General features: G+C 45.0%; 1 protein-coding gene across 5 annotated transcripts in view; it reads right to left on the minus strand.

The window, feature by feature from the left end:
• Positions 1–7,493, minus strand: part of SLC25A48 (solute carrier family 25 member 48) — a 51,680-nt gene extending 44,187 nt beyond the window's left edge. For all 5 annotated transcript variants that reach the window (XM_077326781.1, XM_077326780.1, XM_077326779.1 and 2 more), the window contains exon 1: positions 7,222–7,493. In XM_077326781.1, coding sequence (XP_077182896.1) covers positions 7,222–7,267 — 46 coding nt within the window. In that variant the 5' untranslated portion in view covers positions 7,268–7,493. The remainder of the gene's footprint in view (positions 1–7,221) is intronic.
• Between the last annotated feature and the right edge of the window lie 3,513 nt (positions 7,494–11,006).

Here is an 11,006-nt window from a genome sequence, read left to right on the forward strand (position 1 = left end):
AGTGTGGTATAGTGGATGGAATGGCAGACTTGGGCCCTGGGCAACCCAGGTTTGAATCCTCACTCCTGCAATGGAAGTTCAGTGGGTGACCTTGCCTGTCACAGACTTTCAGACTGGCCTCCCTAACAGGGCTCTTGTTGTGGGAAAATGGAGGGGGGGAGAACAATGATCTAAAAGGTGCTTTGAGTGCAGACTGGGGGGAAAAGCAGGAAGTAAATAAATAAATGCATACAATTAATACATCATCCAACTGAATATTATGACAATGTGCCAACAATGCACTTTTACTATCTGTATTGAACACCTGAATGGGTCTCTGTGTCAGAGAATCAACAAATCCAAAACTAAGAAATCACAGCACTCAGAAATCAGCGAAGTGAATTACCAGGAGAAAGAAGGCAGCCCAGGCCATATTGCCAGCATAGCACAGAAAGTGATGTCATCACACCAATGACATCCAGGGAATGCTTGGATATTTGGACCCAAAACTTTATGGTAGAAACCATTTTTACCAGAGTTTTGCCCAAATACTAGAGTGTAGTATTAGTGTTGCAGTGTGATGATGTCACTTCTGGTGCAATGCTGGCAACATGGTCTGGCCCTTCCTTTTTCTCCTGATAAGTCTCCCCCAGCCCCTGCCAGTTGCCGGGAGGGATCTGGCAACCCTAACACCAAGAAAGTCTGGAATCCCTGGCCTTTCTTATCCATCACATGGAAAGACTAATTCCATTGCATTACACATAATTACCACTTAAAAGATTTATGATGGGATTCTCACCAAACTTGTCATCAAAATATCTCTCTGCCTTGACTCCTTTCCCTGCCCAATAATTTTTCATATAAGAATTCCCAAAATGATTTTCTCTTCATTCGTCTGAACAAATGATCAGTTATAAAACAGAAACAAAAGTTGTTAGTCTTCAAGTTGCCCCTGAACTTTTGTTTGATTTAGCAGCAGCTGTGCCCATCAGTGGGAAGGCAAGGATAATATTCACATCCATTCCCTTCAATCTACAGAGTCGCCTTCCACTACAGTTTCAGTCATCATAGAGGCACAGTCCAAAAGAGAACAGAAAACAATCAGTTATTCATCTATGTCCATAGAAGAGCACAGGCTATTCAGTTGGATGAGCTCACAGGTCTGGGACAGGCATCATAGTCTGGATGCAAACGGTCCAATAGGGTGCAAAGTCTCTGGCCCATTAGCAGTTCTACAGGGCTCTTGGCAGTAGCGTATGATATATCACATGCTGCCTGCTGACAGTTTGGTGTGCCAGGCCATGAAAGGGGCAAAATCAGAGTCTTGCTTACCACTAGACCACCCCCCTCCACACCCAATTGAGAATGTGAGAGAAGAGGTGGTCCTTGGCAGAGTGGGCAGCAATGTCCACAGAATGCAGGGGCAGCCATGGCAGTGAGTCAAGAAGCAGGATGCTGGCAGTGGGAGCTAGATCTGCATTGACCTGGGGCAACGGCATGTGCCTGAAGGTATCTGTATGGCCAGTGGACTTTCTGGCGTGGTGTTCAATCTGGAACTCATACCCTTGGGGGAAGATTGACCAATGCATCATGGGAGGTGACAGGATCTGCGGTGTCTGCTGGTCCATTGTGAAGAGGTCCACCAGCAGCTTGTGGCCCATGATGACGGTAAACCAGTAGCCATAGAATTTTTTTATTTCAGCTTTTATTTATGTTGATTTGTGCATAGTTGTCCTTGGCCAGGGACAAGATCCATGAGTAAAAGGACTGTATCCTGTCCATAATACATAGTACCTATGTTGGGAGGCATCACATGCAGGGACAATGAACAACAACTCATCAGAGTGCACCAAAGTGCTTTTTGATGTGATGAGAAAAAGCAGACTGCAGTAAAAGCAGACTGCTGTTCGGGACCCCAGGTCCAGGTTATTTTCATGTTGATGAGATGATGCCGGGTACCACAACTGTGCCTTCGTTGGGAAAGAAAGTTTGATTAAAGTTCAAAAGTCCCAGAAAGTCCCAAGCATGTAGGTCATGCTTGGACTGGGGTGAGATCACATCTTGGATAGCCTGAACCTTGTCCTTGGTGTGGTGGACTCTAGCAGCATCAGACAGGAATCCCAGGAACTAGACTGACAGAGCGCCTAGATGGCATCTCCCCTGCTTTTTTTTGAGGCCAGCTGTGTTGAAATTGTGCAGGACTTCCTGGAGGTGGTTGGTGAGCTTGAGTTCAGAACTTCAGACAAGCAAAACATCATCAAAATAGGGTATCACCCCTGAGGAAATCTTCCATGAGATTTGGGAAGATTCCTGGTGCCATGCTCACACTGAATTGTAGGGGGCTTTTTGCACGGCTTCAAAATCGCACAATGGTTGCCAATTGGAAACGCTATTGATTTGCCATAACGCACGACGTCGTAGACAATCTGCAACACTCCTGAAACCGATCAGCAAAAAGCGCTTCGTTGTAGCGCTTTCAGGGGAATCCCAAAAAGTGGATTCACCCTCCGGAAAGCGATACACTCTTGCAAACAATCTGCAACACTAGCGATAAAGACCTGTGCGTTAACATTGTTGCGGTTTCTTCAAAGTCCCTCCTCCTGAGCCTGTCCTCCAAACTTCCGGCGAAGCGATCGCCATTTTTTTTTCTCCGAGCGAGCGGGGATAAACGCACCAGCGAGCCTCTTTCTGTTTAGAGGCTTCCCTGGCTTCAGTCCTTCACCTTTAGTCACTAAGCACAAACCACATAAAAGCCCGTTTGCTGAAATAAAGTCCCTTTATTTTTTACACATTAATTCAGCCGAAAATCGGGCCCGTGAGAGGGGGGGGGATTTTTTTTTTATCACTCGAGGCAGCGTGGCAACGATCATACGATCAAACGACAGCTCACATTAGGCAGCTGGATGGGTCTCTCCATTGCAACGAATCTACACAGATTCGTTACAATGGGTCTGTTGTTTTTTTTAAAAAAACCTTTCTTAAAGGGAAAGGGGCTGTTTGGGAGCATGCTAATGGCTGCCCATTGGCTGCTTGACGGCCAGGGGCGGGACGAGCTTGGAAATAGCGCTTCCTTTTCTGCCGAGACCGGAAGCTGTGGGAAACGCTACAAAACGCAACTGGATTCCACTACAAAGGCAGGTATGCATAACGACGAATTCCACTATTTTAAATGGCGATTTTTCGTTCAGTGACCAATTTGCAACAAAGATCCCGGTGCGTAAAGCCCCTAGGCATTTGCCCTGGAATGTGCCACAGTGTGTGACAATTGTTTAGGCATCAACTGGAAGCAGCTGATAACTTGGGCAAGATCAGGTTTGGCCAAGACCTTGCCTCCTGTTAGAGATGCCAAAAAAGGACTTATAACAGGAACCGGATAGGAGTGCTATTGTAATGCCTTATTGACCATGCACTTATAATCCATGCAGATGTGAATATCCCCATTTGGTTTGATGGGGGTAATTATGGAGGTCTCTGAGAACACATTTGAAACTGGCTCTAGGATGCCTTGTTCCAGGAGTTGTCAAGCTCCATGTCGATGTGGGGATATAGTTGAAAGGGAACTTGCCTGGCCTTGAGGTGGATGGGCACCGCTTGGGATCAAGGGCCAGGGAGACTGGTAGGCCAGTTTAATGCCTCAGCAAGTTGTTAAAAACAATTAAGCATGAAACCTGGAGCCAATGGATACAGCTGATGGTGATCCCTAATGGCTCAATCCAGTCTAGGCCAAAAAGAGTGATGCAGTTGCCTTCAAATACAAACAAAGGAAGGGTGTATGAAAAACCCTTAAAGGAGATGTGGAAGTCTCCCACACCCCATATGGGGATGAGGCCACATTGGAAGTCCTTGACTATAAGGCACAGAAGAGGGGGTCTTCGACAAAGTCTGTTAAGGGTTTTGCTAGAAATTATGGATAGCAAGGACCCAGTGTCCATATCAATGGTGCAAGGGGCCCCCAGGATGTTTACCAACAGATGGGTCTTCTTCTAGGGAACAATCCGGGTAGAGTTGATGATGACAGCAGTGGTGCTGGAAATCACACAATGTTGATGGCTGGAGGCAGCAGGCTTATGCAGTGCAGTTGAAGGGTGTTTTTTCTTGTAGTGGGACTTGCCTTGCCAGGTTGATGACAAGCAGGTATCATGACATGAGCAAGAGCTCCATGCATGCTGGGACCCACACCTGGCACAGGATCCAGATGAGGAGGATGTTGGGTGGTGGCACTGTTGAGTGATAGTGTGGTCCACTTCTGCCTCATCTTCCTCAGATGTGGTAACAACCTCATGGTGGACAGCAGACTCATGGTGTGTTGCTTGTGTGCGCTGGGGCGGGTTGTTGCCTTGGATGGCATGTGCGTTGCAAGCAGCAGTCTCAGCAGCGGTGGCTGCCTCCAAGGTGTCTTTGAAGGTCAGACCCTTCTTGAAAAAGAGACGGTGCTGCATGTGCTCGTCTCTAAGAATGTAGATCAGGCGATCCTGTAGTATTTCTTCCAGGTTCATGAATCAGCAGTCATGAGCCACGTTGCAGAAAAGAGCAATGAAGCCAGGGGTAGTCTCTCTATTCTGACAGGCACATTAATAAAATGTGTGGTAGCTGGCAATTTTTCTGGGTTGGGGGTTGAAGTGCTCTGTCAGACACCAAAGGATTTCTTCCAAGTCCACAGTGTCCACATCGTTCAGTGCGAACAAATATTGAACAAGGTCATAGGTGGCAGGGCCACAGAGGCTCCGGAACATGAAACTGTTCCAGCTGCCATCGGTCATGGCGTTGGTTATGTGGTAATGGCAGTTGCACTGCTTGTAGGATTGTTATCTGGCTGGAGCACTAAGATCAAGTATCTCTCTTTTGCCCAAGGTGGCCATGGTTTCTGTGGTTGCTGTGTCTGCTCACCAGGCTGCATATTCAGTGGAGCCGATGGTCCTTTCCCTGGAGATCAGGCACCAAACAGAAGGTGATTTCAGCTGGCTGATTGTTCATCCTTGGAGGCAGGGCCCCAGACCAGTGATTTCAGAAGGTGATCACTTACCAGACTTCTGTACCAAGCATTGCAATCCCATCCTCATCATCAGTGTTAAATCCAAGGGTTCAAAGGAAGCCAGGACACTGGGTGTACAAACAGCTCTTTTTATTGAGATTGTAGCATGGTACAAACTGAGAATGAACTGAACTAACCCCCTGAGAAAACCCAACATATATACACATTGCCGACAAAACAATCTCCCCACCGGTGCACACTATAGGTCAGTTTCAAGTTTGAACTGATTGGATCCAGCAGTTGGGATCTAGTGGTGCATTTGTTAATTACATGCCTGCACAGATCCTGCCTTGGACCTCAAGTTCGGTCCTCAGCTGATCCACAAACCCAGCAAAAGATATAAGATTTCTTGTACAAGCACACTTCTTCAGATATAAGAAAGCCACTCAACCTTCCTGTTCTCCTCCCACTGCAATATTCAAAGCCATATCAACTGAAAGAGCATTAATAATTTACAATATAAATACGTGATGTAACTGTGTGAGCAAAGACTTTTCTAGTCTTGGGACGGTATTCAGAAGCATGCACATTATTTCTTATTTATGTAACTTTTACATACAAGGTATATTTTTCATTTTTCCCTCATAAAAGGGAGGTGTGCTCAGTGGTGACAGATGGATATCACAGGATTTGATTGCTATGCTTACTAGAGAAGTTTTAATCCAGGATCCCTGAGAATCAGCGAGAAAGAGATCACAGATTTTTCAGCATCTTTAAAAGCACCTTTAATGCTAGGGCCCTGTAGAAAGGGGAGAAGAGCTGCTTTGTTATACCCCACTTTCCCTACCCAAAGGAGTCTCAAAGTGGCTTACAAACACCGTTCCTTCCTCTCCCCACAACAGACACTCCATGAGGTAGGTGGGGCTGAGAGTGCTCCATGAGAACAGCTCTAGCAGAACTATGACTAGCCCAAGATCACCCAGCTGGCTGCATGTGGAGGAGGAGTGAGGAATCAAACTCACTTCTCCAGATTAGAGTCCATCGCTCTTTAACCACTACACTATGCTATAGTAGTATAATCCTTCCTCTCTGGCAAAATTTTGCCTATTGAGCCTTCTTTCCAGGCCAAGCTTTTCTGTTAGCTTGGGAAGAAGAAAAAAGAAAAGAACAGATAGGTGTTTGCCTCCCCCTTCATTACAAGGAAAATAGGGCACGGCAGGGAAGAGGACAACCTCAACAGCTAAAAATGGGCAGGGGATGGTTTAATTTAAATCTCCAGTCGGTGATGTGCACAGCTGAAAATTACTTTAAAAAATATCTATTTACAGATCTCCACTTTTTAGTCCTCAGAAGTAGGTGAGTGGCTCTGCTTCATGAAATATACATGAACAAATTTCAAGAAAATGTACTTCCTTAAAAAAAAAACAGTTCATTTGCCTTAGTCTTCCTTTGTTTAATCCATATGTTGAGAGCCAGACAAGTGCTGAAGTTCAGATAAGAGTTAACCAAATTAAAATAACGATTTGTGTAAATTTTGCTTCAGTGAAAACACCCCAACCCCTGCCCCCCCCCCCAATAAATCAACCCTCAGCCCTAAAGATGCTAACAGTGGCAAAAACTTGGTATACACTACAATGAGAAGAAAGGTTACTTCACTGAAAGCAATAGGCTTAGGAGGGGTTATTCCATTTAGGATTGTACTGATAGTAATTGGGATTCTTAAAAAGGCATTGGGAATAGGAGGGGGGACCCAGTTTGTTTGCCATTACATAGGTGTAGATTTTAAAATAGGTTGAAAATGCTGGCATTTATCCATATTTTTCTTATCTTTATTTTCAGTCAGATCCAGAGTTCATGAAGGGTGTGGATGAAGAATCCGTTCTGATTGGCCAGTGGGTAGGTCCCACCTTTTTAAACATTGGGTTTCTTCTCCACCTCTAATTTCATTTAGGAAATCTTATTAAATTGTGGCTATGTTGACATCTGAGCAAATTTACAAGAACCTGTGCCATTTTCATTAAGAAATGATTCCTGAAGAAATCAATAGTTACGGTACTTTTGCTATACAATGGACTGTACGGCTGTAGCAAGCTGATAGGGGATGCAACTGCAGCTTAATTCAGAAGCACTTTTTAGCTTAATGGGACAAACTACCTAAGGCACTCACATGAAGTGAAAAACTGGGTGCCATCAGTTCAGACCAATTACTATGTTCCCCTTTTACATCACTTCTTTGCTGCCTTTGCAACTATCCCAGAAGGGTCACTTACCTCCTACCCATCCAGCTACAAAATCATCCAACTGAAGGCTGCCCATATGATTATTTTTTAATCAGTCCAGGTCAATTTTATTCTCAGAGCAGCTCACTTTCAGCTCCTTCAGCAGCAAGCAAGCAAGCAACAGAAGAGAATCTGATTCTCTCTCTGTGTCAGGCTGTTTTTTTCCACATCCCACAGTGACCTAGAGTGACTGCAAAGCGGCAGCTTGTTTCTTTGACCACTTTGACCAGCCTCAAAACTGGAACAACTTGATTCAAACCTCTCACACACTGTGTCTCTCAGAGTGCCTTCAAAGCACACAGTGACATCATACAGAGCTTAAAGGAACAGTGCAGTGATAGGCTCAGGTGACAGAAATAGTCACGGTATGTTCCCTGTTTGCTGAAAATAGCTATGGCATTCCATTTCCAAATCTATTAATTTTATGGTAAAGAGAAATACATTCTTTGTTTTTTTTCAAGCTTTTCCATATCTACCATCCTTTCTGCAATCAGAGAATAAATGTTTTCCTGTGGATGCTGGGTTGGCTTGATACTACACAAGCAACTTGAGAGACCAATGATATGTTTGGGGGTGGTGCTCAAGAAGAAGAGGGGGTCTGTGTTCCCCAGGAGAAATACTTAGAATGAAGATAATGCAATAAAGATAAAACATTACTAAGACTCCCACTTTCTAATTTATTTATTTATTTTGCCACTAAAGAATCACCACAGAAACTAATTGGATTTAGGGTTGGGCGCTTTATTACCTGCCCACGGGAGGGTTGGTGCAGCATGGGAGAGGGAGTCTGACCTAGCAGTCAGCGGATGCTCCACAACCCCTGGAGTCCAGAGGCATCCTAGGGATCCACAGCATTCCCCACTGGGAAAGCAGATCCCCTTGCCTATTGGATTCCACTGCTAAGGGAAGCGACCTATGTGGGGGAGCAAACTGGGTGCAAACCTCAGTTGGCTGTCCTCAGGCCACCTGGCAAAATGAGCCCCTGGCTTCCCCACCAGGTAATCTGCCCTTGTTTATGGGAGGCCCCAAACCCCAAGGAGTCTGATTGCACACCGAACTCCCTGCCAACAGGCTCTATCACATGCACACCTGCAGCTGTGACAAATTATTAACCATGACCCATCCACCCCAAACTCTGTAACAAGACTATTTGCATACCAACATAAGGTGGATGGGTGGGAAGCTGCTCATGTGGCATCTGGGGCAAAGAGGCCAGGACCCCACGTGTGGCACCTATATAGGCACCGTGGGTCCGGCCTCTAGCTGGCCTTCTGCTGCGTCAATAAGCAGCTGCGGTGAGTCCCAGCCACGTTTTCCAATTGCATAAAGATCCTGTGTGTATGTCTTTGTACATACAGTGTACATACATTTGACTGAACTAATGGACATGAGAGGCAGGAGCAGTGGGTATGATTCTACTCCATTCTCTCTTGTATAGTATACTCAGTGGATAACACCTGCTAGCAAAATTCTATGAGAGGCTGTGGCTGCTCGACATTGCAGAAGGTCCGATTCAATCCCTGGTATCTCCAGTCAGGAGATCTGGCAGTAGGTGATGTGAAAAAACTCTGCTTGAGATCTTAGACAGCCACTGCCATTCTGAATAGACAATTCTGACTTTGATGGACCAAGGATCTGATACAGTAAATGATAGTTTCGTGTGTAGCCCTGTGTATAATGTGATATATACTTCAGTGTATCATTTCCTTCCAACCATAGACAGTGGTAGCTGGGACCATCTGCTGTTTGCTACAGGGGGTTGTGGTATATCTATAGGACCTCCTAATTAATTTTATATTAGTTTTGTTCCATACTAATCTATATGCATTTTCTCATTTTTTAAAAAATTATGTGAGAAGCTTTAGGAACCATTTTTTTGTGGGAAAGTAGGATTAAAAATTAGTGGAGTGGATAGAAGTCCTCTGGCTGGGAAAGAAGGGGCTAGATCAGGAAGTGCACCTTCCCATGCTGGACAGGGTGCAACTTACAGTGGCACAAATGGCCAGAAACCTGGTAGTGATCTTTGATGCCTCATTAATGATGGATGCTCTGGTCACAAAGGTAGCACAATTGGTATTTATTTTTTTATTTATTTGTTTGATTGATTTTTTACCCGCTACTCCCAACAGCTCATGGCGGGTTACAAGCATCTGTATAAACCCCCCAATAAAAGCCCCTTAAAACCACAGACATAAAATACAGCAGATAAGAGACAATAAGATGCGGCAAAAAACCTTAAAATTCCCAATTCTGTCCCCAAAAAGAAGGTAAGGAAGGGAAGATGAAACCCCAAATCTGCCATTTATATAACAATGTCTTTTGTCTTGAGGGGGGTCAAAAAGATCTTCATTTATATCATTTACTAGGGGCAAAGTCCATTGTATCCAGGAATAAAACAGACGCTAGAGCTTGGCAGTAGGAAGAGGAGGGGGAGGAGGTGTCCAGTCTGTAAGGGCATAGGGTTGAATGTGTGTTGTATGGGAGGTTATGGTGGTGTGGTGACAAATGAGGACATGGGTGTGGAGATATGGGTGTCAAGACCCTGTGGTGTGGAATGTTCATTGAGTATGGGAGAGGACTGACCTTTGGGAATTGTGGCATAGTGGTTACTGATCAGCTTTCCAGAGCCTTGTCTTCAGATATGTGAAGGGAAAATCAGACTGGAGACTCTTCTTAGGGGAAGATTACATGGCAACCAATTCCTCCCAGTTCTGTGTCATTTCCCTTCTTGTGGGAATTAGGCCACAGACACAGAAATGCCCCCCTGCCGTAATACACATGGGATAGTAACAGTACACAGGTGTCCACCTTGCTACTTCTGTCTCCATTTTTCCCAGTGTTGATAAAATGTTATGTACCCACATGGTTCTTTCATGGTTGCTCCTTAGAAGAAGAAGTGGATTTTTTGTTTACTAACCAAAGGAGTCTCAAAGCGGTTTGCAAACACCTTTCCCCTTCATCTCCCCACAATAGACAACCTGTGAGAGATGTGGGGCTGTGAGAGGTCTGAGAGAACTGGGAATGGGCCACAGTGATCCAGCAGGTCTCAGGTGTCTCTAAGCAATTTCCAATCACCTTCCCTTCCCTTCCTTTCTCCTTCCTTCCCTTCCTTTCTCCCTGTGAGGGAGGTGGGGTAGAGAGCCTCACATGGAAGCCAGCAGCCCTAAGAAGAAGTCTCTCTGTGCACAGCAGTCTTTACCTTAGTAAGGTTTTTTATACTTACCAAGGTTTTTTATACTTACTTTTATACTTACTTACTTAAAAAAAACTTACTGTTTTTTTTATTTACCAGGCCAAGGTTGAAAAAAGGCAAGTCAGTTCCCATGTCTCTCCAGCCATTTACTTGTTCTTCCATCTATGCCAAGCTAAGCTACTAGCATCCTACTTGGCCCTAGAACACCTGGAAACTGTACTCCCTGCAACAGTCACCTCCAGAATTGATTTCTGTAACTCACTCTACGTGGGCTTACCCTTGACCCTGCTTTAGAAATTACAGGTGGTACAAAATGCAGCTGCCAGGTTTCTCATACATACACCATGGATCCAGTTCAAAGTTTTAGTTTAAGGCCTTATGTGGCCCAGGCACAGCTGCTAGGACATTATGGAGGGCTCATATTCAGCCTGTGCTGAGGCAGTTGCATTGGTTGCCAGTTGAGCACCAGATCAGGTTCAAGATACTGTTTTTGACCTTAAAGACCATATGTAGTCCAAGCTCTGTGTATCTGAGGGACTGTCTAACTCCCTATGCCTCACACAATGGCAAATAGATTGGAGAT

This window comes from Paroedura picta, chromosome 3, assembly GCF_049243985.1.
Source record: "Paroedura picta isolate Pp20150507F chromosome 3, Ppicta_v3.0, whole genome shotgun sequence".
NCBI classification, from domain to species: domain Eukaryota; kingdom Metazoa; phylum Chordata; class Lepidosauria; order Squamata; family Gekkonidae; genus Paroedura; species Paroedura picta.